The following is a 16815-nucleotide window of genomic DNA, read 5'->3' on the forward strand; positions in this document are numbered from 1 at the left end:
CTGGAAGCTCTCTTGCCTTGAAGATTCATAATGCATGTTAATATATTTAAAGTTCTGAGAAGTTCAACAATAAATAAACTACTTCTGTTACTTAGTTTTGCCCAAAATTCTTCATCAGGGAAAAAACTGAACATAAGGGGCACCTGTGTGGTTAAGACTCTGCCTTCAGCTCAGGTCATGGTCCCAGGGACCTGGGAACGAGCCCCACATTGGGCCTCTTTGCTTGCTTCCCCCCACCAACCCTCTGCCTGCATTTCTGCCTACTTGTAATCTCTGTCAAATAAATAAATAAAATCTTAAAAAAAAACAACAACCAAAAACTGAACATAAATAATTATATATGTTCCTCAGAATAACATATCAAGTCCCAGAAGACATTTTTGGGAAATATTGCCTAAAATAGATCATGTGAGTCATGATCAAATGATACAATGAAAGAATGGGAAAGTAGTCTGCAGACTGCAAGGTACTGTACAATGTCCTGTACCAGATGACTGAGAGGACTCTTTAAGAAGGTACAACCAGAGTCCAAGGAAGGAAACCCAAAGGCTACCCATCCCATCCCCTGGGAGTGGGGTGTCTGGTGCAGCGTAACTAGAGAGAGAAAAATCCCAAATCAAGTCCACTGAGTTTGGGGCTTAAAAAAAAAAAAAAAAGAATAGGTCAAGGGTGGGAAGATGTCTTTTCTGAAGACGTTCACTCCATCCACAGCTCTGTGAACTATCAGTGGATACACATAGTTAGGTCTGCTGTCTGTGGGCAGTATCTGGCTCTGGCAAGTTGGTAGGTGCTTACAGGTAAGGTTACATAGTAGCAGGGTGGCTCTGTGATTTAAGCTGAAGCAACACTTTTGGTCATAACTCAGCATAGTTACTGACTGTGCAGACATAACCCAAAGGTATATTCCCCCACTTGACACTTCCTCCTTAGATCTGTAACAATGATCATAATGGGAACCATTAACTGGGCCTTTATTATATGTCAGATACTGAGACAGACCATACATACATTGAAATTTTGTTTCATCCTCAAAATGTTCCTCCTTCTCAAGAGGCCGAACTCAGGGGCTACTGATGATAAAACTTAGGTTAAGAGAAGTTAAGTGACTTGCCTAAGGTCCAAACTAGTGAGTGGCAAACTGGGGCTCCATACAGAGGTCTGCAAACACTTTTTATTCTGCATCCACAACAGATTACTTACAACTATGCATATGTGCCATTGCACTAACAGAGATGTGAAAAGGTATAACATAAAATAAATACACAGAGAAATAATACTGTCTTCTGCTGTCTGTCTGGAGATAACTGATACATTACACGAATTTTCTCCTTCACTTCATAGTTTATACTTTATATTCTTCTCTGCTCCATTAAAGACCCAGATAGGTCCAAGTTCATTACCTGTTGAGCCTAAGTCTACTCATCACCGCTTCTTCTAAAATAAAATCCTTTATATTCTTAAAAGTGACATAAAATGACAACAGAAAGGAACGTATTTGGTGACTAATGGTAGTTTTCAGAAGGTAACTGTTCGATCCAGTAAAACCATCTACTGTGTGTACTATTTTTTACACCATGGTGAAGCGTTTTTTAAAACCCACTTTTGTTTGTGGCAACTATAAGAATTTAAATCCTGCTTTTTTGGAAATTCTCAGAAAAAAACTACTATGTTATAAAATCCTCTTTTGTACCTTTTAATATTTCACAGCTAAAATGGGCAATTAAAAAAAAAGCATGGTTAATTATGACAATAAATGGACCTAATATGCCCCCAAAACATAATGATATGGTGTTTTGGTTTTCAGTTTTTTCCTAGGTTTCAGTTTTATAGGCAACATGGGGGGAAAAATTCACATTCAATAATAATTTATTATTGGAACAAGACCACAAACATTCCCACTTTCTCTAAAATAATCATTATTTTTCATATTCTTGGGGCAATCTGAATATGCAGTTTCAATCAGATTTGGGAGTTTTAAGGGTCTGATCAAAGGCCAAATCTCCAAGAACATATGTAAGGCCCGAAAGATAAAAGATCACTGCATGGGGCGCCTGTGTGGCTCAGTGGGTTAAGCCTCTGCCTTTGGCTCAGGTCAGATCCCAGTGTCCTGGGATCGAGTCCCACATCAGGCTGTCTGCTCCGCGGAAAGCCTGCTTCCTCCTCTCTCTCTGCCTGCCTCTCTACCTACTTGTGATCTCTGTCTGTCAAATAAATAAATAAAATCTTTAAAAAAAAAAAAAAAGATAAAAGATCACTGCAGACTGTGTAGTGCTTAATGAAACATTAACTTCTCAAACGAAGCTGTACTGACAAATGAAATACCTTGTTAAAAGAAACTGGGAATTCTGGATAGTTTGCTGACTGCTTTCTGTGTTAGCCGTGTTGGTTGTTGCCGTGGATTGTGTGATTGTAGTGGTGACACTGCTCGTGTTAGTACGCCGGGTTGCGTTGCGTGCGGTCTCCAGCTGTTGCCGCGCTGCCTGGGCGTGCTGCCGTTCCAGCTGCAGCTGCATCTGCAGTTGTTGTAACTGAGAGGCGGAAGGGCCGGAAGAATTAAGCTGTCCTCCTGCAGAACGTCTCACTCCTGATAACTGAGATAAAAGCTCTGCCAATGGAAATGAAGGTGATTAATGGCTCCTTAAAATAGTGTGGAAAACAAAACACTAAAGATCACTCAGAGGAACATGGAAATGACTGTCAATAGGCAGGTATCCATGGCAACATAAAGTTTCAGCTTAGAGCTCAATACCTTTTATTTTTGCTTATTTTTAAAGTAATCTCTATACCCCACGTGGGGCTCGACCTCACAGCCCTGAGACCAAGAGATGCATGCTCTCCCGACTGAGTGAGCCAGGCGCCCCGCAGTATCTTTCAGAACGCCTCCCAGAGGTAGGAGCTGTTGTGTATGGGGAATGCAAATACAACTAGCCCACATACAACTATTTTTGTCTTAAGTAAAACATAACAGATTGTTGCTTAATGGACTAATTTAATTACACTTCCTCTCTGTATTCAGTAAATTAAAGTGATCATCTGCCAGTGCAATTACAATATAAATCCTCTCAACACAAGCTCCCTGAAAGCAGGGATTGAGTCTACCATTTGTGATACTCCCAACCTTTGGAACAGTGCCTGACACACAGTCGGCCTCTAACATTCATGCAATGATTGAATGATGGTCAGAACTGTATCCAAGAGGCCTGGATCATTCTATCCATGCCCCTTGCACCACTCACCTCTGCCTTCTCTCGTTTCAGAGTACCAGCGTACCACTGCAGTGAGTAGCACTGGCAATGCCTAGTGAGGCGGACGGGCTCCTGACTGTACTAGCTTAGTTAGTGGCCTGCCACAATCCAGACTCTTGTTTCAATAAGGCTGTACTCATCAAGGGCAATGTGGACCTCTGCCCCTGAGTTTTCATTCTTTTTTTTTTTTTTTTTTTTTTAAAGATTTTTATTTATTTATTTGACAGAAATCACAAGTAGACAGAGAGGCAGGCAGAGAGAGAGAGGGAAGCAGGCTCCCTCCTGAGCAGAGAGCCCGATGCGGGACTCGATCCCAGGACCCTGAGATCATGACCTGAGCCGAAGGCAGAGGCTTAACCCACTGAGCCACCCAGGCGCCCCCTGAGTTTTCATTCTAAATTGGGTGCAGGAATCGCCTTGCTTGCATGGGCACATGTGTGTGTGTGTGTGTGTTCTGGAGGGGGGAGGTTCTCCCTAGCTTACATGGGATCGATGTCTGCTGCACAGACATTCCCTCACTGGCAAATGCTCTCCATCATTACAACTCATTAACAGGCTACATCTCTGTTTTTTCTTGCTTGCTGTTGTTCTATCCCAAGGGTTCTTACATCATTCTTTCATAGAGTCCAGCACTAAAATAAACTGATTTTCACTGACAAAGAAAACTGAATGGACAGAATTTCTTTTGAATTTTGCTTCTAGAAATTAACTTTTAGAGCCTGCTACCAAGAACAGCAGGTAAATATTCCCTTTGGAAGAAGAAGTATTTTTTAAAATTCCCAAAGCTCAGTTTACAGGGCTTACCGCATGTGCAAATGCCCACAGCACATTCAGAATTCAGATTTTATATCTGTACATCTGTACATTTTTCAGAACACTTTATGAGTAAAACTGTCCCTAGCTGCCATTAGATTTACATCCACCAGTGTTTCAGGGTGTCCCGCAAGGTGCATCACAATTTCCAGATGCATATTCCACCACGTGCACCCATTTCAGTACTTGTACAGGCTTGCCAGGGTCTTACTGCCTGTCTGTCCTTCCTGTGTCTTACAGTCTCAGGCTACCGTGATTTCTGACCTTGCATTTTGACTCCCAACCCCTCTGCTCTGCTGCTGGCTTCCCAGGTTGGCCATGTATTAGACCTGATGGACTTGGCTATGAACTACATGTTCAAATGTTGTTTTTTTAAATAAGATTTTTCTAAGCTACTAACAGTATGTTCCCTAAGAATATAGTTCTCAAATCAAGGCCAAGAACAGAGAAACTCCTACTTTACTTTCTTTTATGAGAAGAGCTTAATTCTTTAGTTGTGTCAATTAGTCTTATTATCTGTGTGCTTGTGGAGGTTGAACCATGGGATTCTGGTGGTCTTTCAACTCTGAAATCTTATATCACTTTCTTGGGTTTCAACAGAGGCCACAAACAGAACCATTTCTTATTATCTTCTGCTCTATATACTTAAGGAAATGCCAGAATATTATGAACTACTTTACACTGTCTACTTTTACAGTATTTTATAATTCTAAGATTTATGGGCGCCTGGGTGACTCAGTCGTTAGTCATCTGCTTTGGCTCAGGTCATGATCCCAGGGTCCTGGGACTGAGCCCCGCATCGGGCTCCTTGTGCAGTGGGAAGCCTGCTTTTTCCTCTCCCACTCACCCTGCCTGTATTCCCTCTCTCGCTGTATCTCTTTTTGTCAAATAAATAAAATCTTAAAAAAAAAAAAAAAAAAAAAGCAGGGGAATTTTGCAAAGGAATACAGGGGCATAATGAGAAATTAAAAACACAAATTCCAGGGGCGCCTGGGTGGCTCAGTGGGTTAAGCAACTGCCTTCAGCTCAGGTCATGACCCCAGGGTCCTGGGATTGAGCCCCGCATTGGGCTCCCTGCCCAGTGGGGAGCCTGCTTCCCCCTCTCCCTCTGCTGCTCTGTCTGCTTACGTCTCTTGCTCTGTCAAATAAATAAATAAAATCTAAAAAACAACAACAACCACCACCACCCACAAATTCCAACAAAAACTTTTAAAGCGAGGCCCCTCCCATAAAGGCCATTTCCTTTATGAACGTGCAACTAACTTACCAGCTATAGGATCCATGGCTTCCCTATTGCTTGGAGAATATGAACTCTGAGAAGAAGAAAGTCCACCAGTAGAACTGCTAGTAAAGTGCATGTTTGATCTACGAGCACGAGGACCTCCTAATCCCCGGCCAGGGTGAAACATTCTACGTACATGTCGAACACCACTCGATTCATCATAACTCCAAAGTTAAGAAAAGAACCCAAATGTTTCACAGAAAGAAAAATAAAAAATCACTTGAGCCTTTGCTAGGTAGATATGCAGATTTCCTAAATTGTAAACATTTAAAAATAGCACATTTAATTTAGAATGCAGATGTCACAACCATATCTATGAGGGCTATTAACTCTAAAAAAAGACTCTCAAATAGAAAGCAATGAGTGAATGTGGATATACTGTATGTGTGTGTATGTTTTTGAAGGGGAAAAAGGCTTTCCAGGCAAGAAGAAATTTCTTCCTAGGCTCCAGCTATAATAACCAGATGGGGCGAAAGACACCCAGGTGAGGCGTCTCCATACCGTGACCTCAGTACTGAATTTCATATATGTTCACATGGAAATAACCAGAATTAAGAGGCGTCAATTTTAATACCTGAGGAGAGTTGTGCTAATCAGATCTCAGTTATCATCTATAATGAGAAAAGAACAGTAGGAATAATTTAAATTAAGGAGTAAAAGACTCCTTTTGGTTACTAGTTTTAATCTGTCCTCACTGCTGCAAAACAGATAATTAGAGCTGATTTTCTTGCAGAAGTGGACATCGAGTAATACCACAGTTCCCAACAAGTCCCACTGCCAGCAGCCTCCTGCCCCCCAGTCTTCTGCAGATGACTCAAACTAAAGAACGTCCCGAAGAGCACACAGCCGCCCAAACTCATGAAGACAATCTTGTGTTTCCATGCTGGCAGACGTGTGGGAAAAGACAGTTCTCATCATAAGACTTTTCTTTCAAAGCAGCACACAGAACATCTGTATCGTGCAGAGTAACGTTCTACTGGCTTCCCAGTCTTCAGCTGATGATTGTGGAGTCACTGAGGGACAGGCTGAGCGGCTCCAGGAAGCCCTCAGGGGCCACGGGAATGCGCACTGTCTTACCATGGTATTCAGGACCATGCTCACGTTCTAAAAAAGTGATGTCATGATCACTGTATTTTGTCCTTTAAAAGCATCAAGGTGTAAAAAGTACACTTTAGGAAGAGTTCCATCAGAACAGTCGAAAAGAAAAAAGCTCTGGTGCTTATGAGGCTTGAAGAGAAGCTGCGCCTTCACGACAAATAAAGTCACCCCACAGCAGCACTTGAAGTACCTGAAAAATCAGTATATTTCCAGGATAACTGCAATGTCAACATTCTGTTTTCCAGAACCTCATGGTAATACTCATTAGGAATCTAAAGTGTAATATATGCCTCCTCTTATTCTTATATTTTGCATAATTTAATCTCTTGATAACCACAGATTCTTGTAAAAATTGCACAAAAATGAATGTAGGTGATGTGAGACATTCTACTGAATGGAAACCAATTTCACTAGAAGCCCCTGAACTTGCTGAAAAAGCTCAGGATTAAAAAAAAAGTTCAGGATAACAGCTTATTTGCCTAGCTTCTTCATGAAGATAGAGTGAAACAGCAATCAAGCATAACCCTCCGGGTATTGTTATAAGGTTCTTTTATGTAAAATGTGAAGTGAAGTGACTCAAAGACTTAAGTATTCTTGGCCCATCTGGGTTTTCTTATTCTCTTAAAAAAAAAAACCAAAAAACAAAACCACCACCACCAAACCACACACTTTCTTCATTATGCTTTCAGTGCTCTCGGCACTTAGGAGAGAGGAAAAGTGGTTTCCTCTGTTCAGTGCGTACTAGCCCCTTGATTGGCTCAGGTCTGGCTGACATTCTAATTTCTTAGGCTGGTTCCATGTCTTTATCTTTCCATTAGTTTTCCCATCTTCCCCTAACTCTAAGGGACCATACTTCCAATTAGAAAATTAGGAACTGGGGGGACAGGATGGGGGCTGTGGAATGAGAAAACCATTAAACCAGTTTCTTCCTCAATAGGACTAAGGTTGAATTATGATTGCTGGGAGGCAATCAAAGGAAATCAGAATAAAGTCTGGCAAAGAGAAAAGTAGTGATTAGCTTTTGAACTGTTTCAAACTGCAATGAACACTGAAACCTTTACATGAAAACAGATCCCTAAGTTAATAGATAATAACCAAAGAAAAATAATTCAGAACTTGAAACAAGAAGCACAGAATGTACAATCTTAATTACTCTGGTAGGCCATTCATCTCTTGGATTACAGGGAACATCACCAGCAACGGCTGAGATAGATTTGCAAAGCGGAAGCAGGAAGGAAAGTGGGAAAGGACTTTGGAGCTGGTCGTGACCTTATGCTGTTCTACTCGGAGACTGGGTGGGGAATGGTGGTCTCTGGAGAAGGGGACTCCAAAAGGGAAAGCAGCCACAACATGCACCCCTGCTCATCATACCGCCCGCTGGTAACAGGATAAGGCAACAGAGGACATGGAGGGGAAGCAAGTAAATTCTCTTCATATTTACTTACATTCTAATCTGGCTTAGCATTTTCCTCTTTTGTATGAAAACACCCTGCTGAAAACTTAAACCCAGTTAAATGGTCTTTAAAAAAACTGCCTGTAATGAAGTAAAGATGATGAGCAACTTTCAGTTAATAAGCACTGCTCAAGTGACAGTCACAGCACACAACAAGACAAGTAAACTGCACCTCAACACTGAGTCACTTTTAGGAAAGGTCAAATTAACATAATTCAGAGGTTACTTTTTCTCTTCAGGGATACTGTCCTTAAAAATAACCAAAACAACAAACATTACAAACAACTGTATTCCTTCTTGCCTCTTAAAAGGATATTAAGTCTCTAGGGGCTCTGTGTTCAAGCGTAAGATGAGCTGCAAAGTCGTCCGTGACATGATTGGGATCGCCTCCAGGTAATGCTGCACATATTGGACAAATCTGAAATAAAAGACAAGAAAGCAGATTTAATAGATGAATAATGATCAGACATCTTTCTGGATTAATATTTTACTAAATCTGAGTTTCAACCAGGCACAAACGCAGTAGAGACCGTGAACTCGTCAGATGCACTAGAGGCCTATGGACTACAGTCTGTCCCTGCTGGTCCTTCAACTCAAACAGACCACCTCTCAGGGTCAGAATAACAGTTCTCAACAAACAGCTCAAACATGAGCTCTGGCAAAGCCTTCTAACAGCCTGGCCAATGCATTTGCATGGTCTAGTAAAACAGTATCCATAAAAAATTTTAAGATGTTAAAAAAAAAAATTAAGATGTGCTATTTAGTGCACATTCTCATCTGACTAAGTCTGGTCTTAAATGGTAAAGACGGAGACATACGTGTCCCCAAAGTAAGCTAGATTAGAGGACCAATCTCCGAACGTGACAGCAAAGCTCTTATTAAAACACAACTACACAAACTCAAATATCAAGACAATATTTACTACTAACAAGCAAATGTGCTCTATACATTCATGAACAGGACTTCCAAGGGAAAATGGGGGTGTAACAAAAGGCCAAGGATTGGAAGACCAACTTCCCGTGAGCCTTGAAGCAAGGGACAGGACAAAGGAGGGATAAAATGGTGCATACAGAGGCAGAGCTCAGGGGAGACTTGACAGGTTGGGAATGCTGGTTTGGAAACAGCAGCTTCAAGGGAAGTGGTGAAATAAGGAGAAGAGGGGAAGGACTGAAAGACCGAGGCGCTTTCAGTGGAAAGGCCCTTTCTCTTCTAGAAATCCAAGTGGGCAGATAATGTTCTAAGAGTGGCAGCCAAGCCTTGGGTTAGGAAGAACTTTAGAGAACAGAGCCAAGAAGAACATCTGAATCAAAGGAGCACAACCAAAGGAAGCCCCAGCAAATGTACAGATTTTTAGGCTTGTGTCTCTCTAGGGACGGAAGAGCTGAGGATGGGATGTGATTCATCTTGCCAGTCCATGTGTTCTGTACCTCAATTCTTCCCCCTGGAGTAAGATTCAGGCACTCACTTGAGCTTGCTGCCTGTTCATGGCAGAGGGAAGACGAGAGTAGCGCTGGAGAGGAGGAGGCGTGGGCAAGGTGAGAACTGGAAAGCCCACGCTGGGATACGGAAGGGAAAACTGACCGCAAAAGCCTAAGCCAACACAAATCCCCGTCCTCTCGGGACCGGAAAGCAGGAGTCCCTGAGAGTCTGACTCTGGTTTGATCCCAGTTCCTCTTATGCCCAGTCAGCTGTCCTGATGCCATCTGCCTCAGGAGTCTGAGACATTTCCTCAAGAAAACCTAAAGATGCTCCTGAGAAATAACATTTAGGTTTAGCAGGACAGTGAGAAAGAAGTAGTGGGGGCAGGGGTATCACAAAGGAAGGTGCCTGTGGGGGAAATGAAGAGAAAAGTAGATGGACATGTGTGTGCCTTTCTTAGAAGATGCCAGAAAGGTAGTCAGGCATTCTTTCCTCTGTCAGAGAGAAAAGCAACTGTAACTGTTCATAAGTTTACCACTTCCCAACTCTATTTCCTAGGAATTTAGTTTTTATCCTGTGCTGTGACATTGCAAGGCAGTGTCTGGTACACTTATTTCTTGTGTTTCTGTCTTGCCTGGCTGGATAGTCAATAGTTTTTGAGAAATGCAAGACAGTGTGATTTGTTTCTTGTTTGGGAACTGTGACCACACTTACTTATAACAAAAAGACCAACAGGGGAGCACCTGGGTGGCTCAGTGGGTTAAAGCCCCTGCCTTCGGCTCAGGTCACGATCTCGGGGTCCTGGGATCGAGCCCCGCACTGGACTCTCCACTCAGTGGGGAGCCTGCTTTCTCCTCTATCTGCCTGCTCTCTGTCTACTTGTGATCTCTCTGTCAAATAAATAAAATCTTAAAAAAAAAAAAAAAAAGACCAACGGGTTTGGAGTAGCAGAAACCACCACTAGTTATTTAAAAATCAAACAAATAAACCAGTTTAGATATTTTTGCAACACTTAACAGGTACTGGACTATGTACAGTTTTATTACAACCCCACAGACTGCAACTGTAAGATTTTTATCCAAAGAAAGTAATAACCATTAAGAGGAAAAGCCACATTCCTTTTAAGGTATTTCCTTTAGGCTGACCTTTGGATAAAATCTATGTACAACTTTAATTGCACAAATATCGCCATAGAAGTTTCAGTACGTTGAAGACACATGCAAGTGTTCTTAGATGAGAAAAGCCTCCTTGAGGATTTGCATTCCTGGAAGGAAGATGGAATGGGAAAGTACAGACACCAAGCATACTAAGAATGCCCTTAACAGGATCGATAGTCTCCTATGAACTAGAAAAGCATAATTGAGATTAGGATGTGGAATTCTGTTTAGTTTTGTGTGTATCTTTATTTCCACATGGTGATACCTAATACCTCTGTAAGACAGGAAAATTCCACAAAAAGGATAAGCTTCTCTTAAACTCTAAAAACTCCTTATCTTAAACTCTAAAATAATGAGTTCGTCAACATTAATATTTATCATACTTCTACTGCCACATGATACAGTAACATCTATTACTTGAACAAGAAAATTCCATGTAACACATGAGCTTAACGTTTGACAACTTGCCAACATTCAGGCACACTGAATTGGCATAACTCAGTACTTCCTGAAATTGGCTGAGTATATAAATTCATCTGGAGCATTTGTTAAAAATACAGTTCCCTAGGCCCATGCCTGAAAACTGATTCTAGGAGATTTGAAAATCTATGTTTTTGACAAGGGTCCCAATTATCTTATAATTAGATCAATTTGGCAAATACAGATCGAATGTACAATGGTACTGAAAAGTAAGAAATATTTACCCTGTGGAACAAAACACGGTACGCTGCTTTACTTAATATCACCTTGCTCGGATTTTTTTTTTTTTTTTTTTAAGATTTTATTTATTTATTTGACAGAGAGATAGCACAAGTAAGCAGAGCAGCAGGCAGAGGGAGAGAGAGAAGCAAGCTCTCTGCTGAGCAGGGAGCCCAATGCGGGACTTGATCCTGGGACTCCAGGATCATGACCTGAGCTGAAGAACAGCAACTTAACCAACTGAGCCACCCAGGCGCCCCACCTTGCTCAAATTTTTAATCACAAATGTCCTTGCTATTGTTTGAGTCTTCGTCTTCTGCTTCATCTCACTACTGAAGCTCACCATCAGTCCTGCTTTTTATGTGCAGCCCTCTGGAAGTTTCCATCAATGTACTGAGATGAAATCCCATGCCAAAACCATAATGGAGTTTCCAATTTTCCACATGGCTCCAGTGCATGATTGCCAGCAAGCAACCATTGTCAGCGTGGGGAAAGATAAACTTAGGCAGGCTCTGCACTGAGGGCAGCGCCTGACGTGGGGCTCTGTCTCACAGCCCCAAGATCAAGACCTAAGCTGAAACCAGGAGTCAGATGCTTAACTGACTGAGCCACTCAGGCGCCCTGGCCAGCGTGGATCCTTAACACCAGTGGTCACCAACGTCCAGCCCACAGCCTCAGAAGCCATTATTTCATACACACCAGCTGAGTACTACATTTATAGAACATTTTTCCCTGTGACAGGTTATATCTATATAAAAAAAAAATCTAAAATCAGCATGCTTGGTTTTTGTTTTTAAACAGGAACTCCACACATTCTTCCCCATACAACCGCCAACTAGTCTGAAGCAAGTGCACATTCCCTGCAGCTTCTTTCTTGAGCTCATACACTCACGTGGAGGGCTTCTCTCTCTGGCCGCTGTGCAGCACTTCAAAAATAAAAGATGTGGTAAGCGCTTCTCCCTTTTTCCTTTTTTGGGGGGATAGGTCTCATAACAAGTTTCTTGCCTGCTCTGTTCACTGCTACAGAAAAATGCATTTAAGGGCACCCAGGTGGCTTAGCTGGTTGAGCAGCTGCCTTCGGCTCAGGTCATGATCCTGAAGTCCCAAGATCAAGTCCCGCATTGGGCTCCCTGTTCTGTGGGGAGCCTGCTTCTCCCTCTGACCGCCCCCCCTCTCAGGCTTTCTCTCTTAAATAAATAAATAAAATCCTAAATTAAAAAAAAAAAAAGGAAAAAAGAAAAATGCATTTAAAAAACCGGCCTCTCTGCCCCACATACCACATGGCTTCATTTGAAGCTAGACTGCAGCACCACAGTGAGATGGGTCTCACACTAAAACCATTCAAGGTGCTGGGGAAGGGCTAGACCGGTTCTCTACCGAGAGGCTGACCGACCCACCTGGAAGCATCATCCTCCCAGACCACTTGAAACTGCCCTTGAACTCAGATTCTGGGAGACGACGCTTCTTGTTAACAGCAAACACTTTAAGAGAAGCAACTACCTTGCCAATTGGTATTTCTCGACTAAGTTTCTGGATCACAAACTTGATAAACTTATTTATTTCTTTTATCTGACTAATTTGAGCTCCATGAAAAACACTTTCTTTTGAGTATTTGTTCAAGAGCTGTGATTTCAGCTGCTTAACCTGGGCTGTTCAGTTGCTTAAGTAGCTGCCTTTGGCTCAGGTGATAATCCCAGGGTCCCAGGATCAGAGCCCCTATTCGATTAGGGCTCTCTGCTCAGTGGGGAGCCTGCTTTTTCCTCTGCCAGCCACTCCCCCTGCTTATACTCTCTCTCTCTCTGTCAAATAAATAAATAAATAAACCTTAAAATAAAAAAAAGGCAGTAGTTTCCCTTTATCGTATTCTATCGTTACTTTCTGGTAACAGCGAATGTTTGATGCACCATTTCTTTGGCAACCATGATCTTATTATGGTAGCACAGCTTCTCTGTCATTTCTTTTTGGGCCCTTTTCTGGATTCATTTTCATCCACACAATCATCCTGAATAGGCTCATCCTGTCTCAAAAGAACTACAGAATCACTCATATTCTACCATCCTCCACTCCCAAATAACAGCCCACGTGTGTGGCATGATGATGGAGAAAATAATGTTATTCCTCTGTACAAATGCCAAACCTTCCCTTGACTGTCCACCAACCCAAGTGGACAAATGTTCTGGTTTTAACGGTTCTCTATTATCTGGCCTCGCTCAGCTGATTCCATTTTATTTCTCACTATTTTCCACAACATTCAATGCCTTACCATCCCTTCTACTTCCTACATTTCTTTCTCAACACCCCATCTTAGTTCGTGTTGTCTCTTCCCTCTGAATAATGCCTTTCTTTCCCATTCTGTCCACTTTTTGAAATCATATCCATTTTTCAAAGCCTATGTAAAGTCATTAAGCCCTCTGACTTTTTCTGTGTCATTCTCCAGTTTTGTCAAATCAGGTAGTTTGGTCTTAAGATGTGCCATAAAGGGGTGTCTGGGTGGCTCAGTAGGTTAAGCCTCTGCCTTCAGCTCAGGCATGAATCTCAGGGTCCTGGGATCGAGCCCTCCTACATCAGGCTCTCTGCTCAGCAGGGAGCCTGCTTCCCCCCACTCTCTCTGCCTGCCTCTCTGCCTACTTGTGATCTCTCCCTCTGTGGCAAATAAATAAATAAAATCTTTAAAAAAAAAATGTCCCATAAAGTTTCGTGTGGGATGAGGCCCTATTTTGAGGTTGTTATGGTAACAGCCATTGTGCCTTACTCCACGATTTAGGTACTTCAGGAAACGGTATTTCACACTTTACATATTATAATGCTTTTGGTTAATACTTGGAGAGACATATTCAGAGTCATGAACATTAAATCTTGAGAAAGGCCAGTAAAGATCTCCCTTTCCAAGCTGTCCTGAGTAACTGACCCAGGAATGATCTAAAACAGACTTTCTTCTGACATTATCCTTCTGAAGACAAAGAAGTGGGGTAAATGTTGTGTTCCCCTCACCCCCTTCCCGTTTTAACAACTCGTTAATTTTTCTCAGGTACCCACACCTTTTCTCATGTACACCTTTCTACAGCCCCCATTCTCCTGTTTCTTTGCTTTTTGTCCAGTCATCACTTGAACTTTCCTTCTCCTTTCCCCCATTCCTTGTTTTTTTCCTCTACTATAGCTCTGGGTCAAGGTGTGAAATTAATCATGGTTGAAAAGATGAAAGGTACTGCTCTTGTATCTGATGAGTTAGGGGTTCTGGAGCAAAATTAAGATGTAGTGCAGTATGGGTGCACAGTCAGTTAAGCGTCTGACTCTTGATTTCGTCATGATCGCAGGGTCATGAGACTGAGCCTTGCATTGGGCTCTCTGCCAAGTCTGCTTGAGATTCTCTCTCTCCTGTCCCTCTGACCCTCCCCCATGTGCTCTCTAAATAAAATAAATGAGTAAATAAGATCCTAAAAGAAAAAAAAAAAAAAAAAAAAAAGACAGTGAAGAATCATGCCACAGCTCTACTACCTTCATAAAAGCTATTTATTTTTTCATCCTTATGCAAGTCTGCCTCCCTGCCACACACACACACACACACACTGTGATCACAAGGAAGATAAAAACACAAGTTTATTATTTTTTTTAAAGATTTTATTTACTTATTTGACAGAGAGAGATCACAAGTAGGCAGAGAGGCAGGCAGACAGAGAAGGAGAAGCAGGCTCCCCTCTGAGCAGAGAGCCCAATATGGGGCTCAATCCCAGTACCTTGAGATCATGACGTCAGCCAAAGGAAGAGGCTTAACCTACTGAGCCACCCAGGCGCCCCAAAACACTATTTTAAGTCAAAGAATTTCCCTCTGTTCTTTAATACCATACTCACTTTCTAACATAAGGTTACACAGGCTTTCCCTAAGCTAGCTTTGAAATCAACTTCACCACATGCTGTGTTCTACCAACCTATGTGCTCACTGTGCTCTGGTTTCAAGTTAGGTGTCCAAAGGGCATTTACAAAAATAACTTTTTTTTAAAAGATTTTATTTATTTATTTGACAGAGAGAGTCAACGAGAGAAGGAACGTAAGCAGGGGGAGCGAGAGAGGGAGAAGCAGGCTTCCTGCTGAGCAGGGAGCTCGATGTGGGGCTTGATACCAGGACTCTGGGATCATGACCTAAGCCAAAGGCAGATGCTTAACGACTGAGCCACCCAAGTGCCCTGTCTTCAAATAATCTTTTTAATCAGTTTTTGTGGTTTTATTGTTTTTATTTTATTTTGTTTTGTTTTGTTTTTATCTGTTTAAATTTGAGGGGTAGGTCAGGAAAAGAAGAAATGAGGGGAGAAGAGACAAAGCTGAAACCTGCTTGAAAAACTCTTCTGAGCCACCTTATAATTTGCCAACAGTTGCCAGAGAGCTCTATCTTTATACGATCTTCCCTACAAATCTTCCTACAAATCCTGCAGAACATTTCTTTGACCTGAAATTAGCTGTTTGGACACTGAACTAGACAAACCAACACTTCAGAGGACAAAGAAGAAACCAGATCAGTGGCTAAAGAAAAGATGAATTCAAAATGAATGTGTCTGACAGCTGCTGTCTTAGCCAATGCCCCCCTGCACGTTAGGCATTGTTTCCATTCAGAAAACTGCTGGTCTCTCTTCCCCTACAGGATTTTAATTCAACTTCAACATAGGAGAAAGTAGAAAGTAATGAAAAGCCTCTCAAATACCAGGCACAGATACCTTCCTAGAAAAGCTATTATCTCATTTTCTCAATAATTTCATAATTCTCTTGTTGGTTTTCATATCATCTTGAGAAACTGATTTCTCATAGAAACATCTCTTAAAAACATCATAACATATGCATACTGGATTATCCCAGAACAAACCTGGAACCTCTGTCTCCAGATAGGTGTCTCCTATCATTCCTCCCCGATTCACAACCCAAAAATCTGCTGGGATGCTAATGGCTGTATCACCCTTAAAATGGAAAGTACCATGATCTATCTGATTTTAAACAAATAAATGTGTTCAAAATAACTATTATTTCAAAATATGCAAAGACAGCCAAACACTAAAGATAGAAAAAGGTGATTTATAAAACAGAAAGTGTTTTGGGTCAAAACCAACAAAAAGCACAAAAGATAAAAAGTACCAAATCCTAATCTTCTACAGTTTCTCTAGCTGAATGCAGCTGAGCAGTGACAACATGGTTGCATATAGCAACTGTATTTCTCAAATCCTATGTATTTCTCCACTATTATTAAATAAAATACCCTTGTTAGTTCACACAAAAGCAGACAGCATCCAACTGCATTCTTTGATAAAGAATGCAAGCAGTAGAAGACAAAGCCTATTTTTTTTTTAAATGTATATTTGGCTTTTAAATGCTTACCTTTTCTGATTATCTAATTAAAAGGGTAAATGTGAATTAGAGTATTTAAGAAAGTATATAAAATTAAATTAGAAGATTTATAAAAACTATGGTTCACTGCACCATTATTGCCCCTAATAAAGAAATAAAGGTGTTAGGAAATTAGTTCTATATACGTACATATCAAAATAGTCTCTTGGGGTGCCTGGGTGGCTCACTTCAGTTAAGCACCTACTTTTGGCTCAGGTCATGATCCCAGGGTCCTGGGATTGAGCCCCGCGTCCCCGCATTGGGCTCCTTGCTCAGAGAGAA

At 41.6% G+C, this 16815-nt stretch overlaps 1 protein-coding gene across 1 annotated transcript in view; it reads right to left on the reverse strand.

Annotated features, from left to right (window-relative positions):
* The window catches only part of KCMF1 (potassium channel modulatory factor 1), a 76631-nt gene that overhangs the window by 1180 nt on the left and 58636 nt on the right, over positions 1-16815 (reverse strand). Inside the window, exons 4-6 of the mRNA XM_059405707.1 lie at positions 8208-8309; positions 5326-5500; positions 2323-2605 (exon numbers count right to left, since the gene is read on the reverse strand). Of these exons, the coding sequence (XP_059261690.1) occupies positions 2323-2605; positions 5326-5500; positions 8208-8309 (560 nt within the window). The remainder of the gene's footprint in view (positions 1-2322; positions 2606-5325; positions 5501-8207; positions 8310-16815) is intronic.

This window comes from Mustela nigripes, chromosome 7 (genome assembly GCF_022355385.1).
Source record: "Mustela nigripes isolate SB6536 chromosome 7, MUSNIG.SB6536, whole genome shotgun sequence".
Classification (NCBI taxonomy): Eukaryota; Metazoa; Chordata; class Mammalia; order Carnivora; family Mustelidae; genus Mustela; species Mustela nigripes.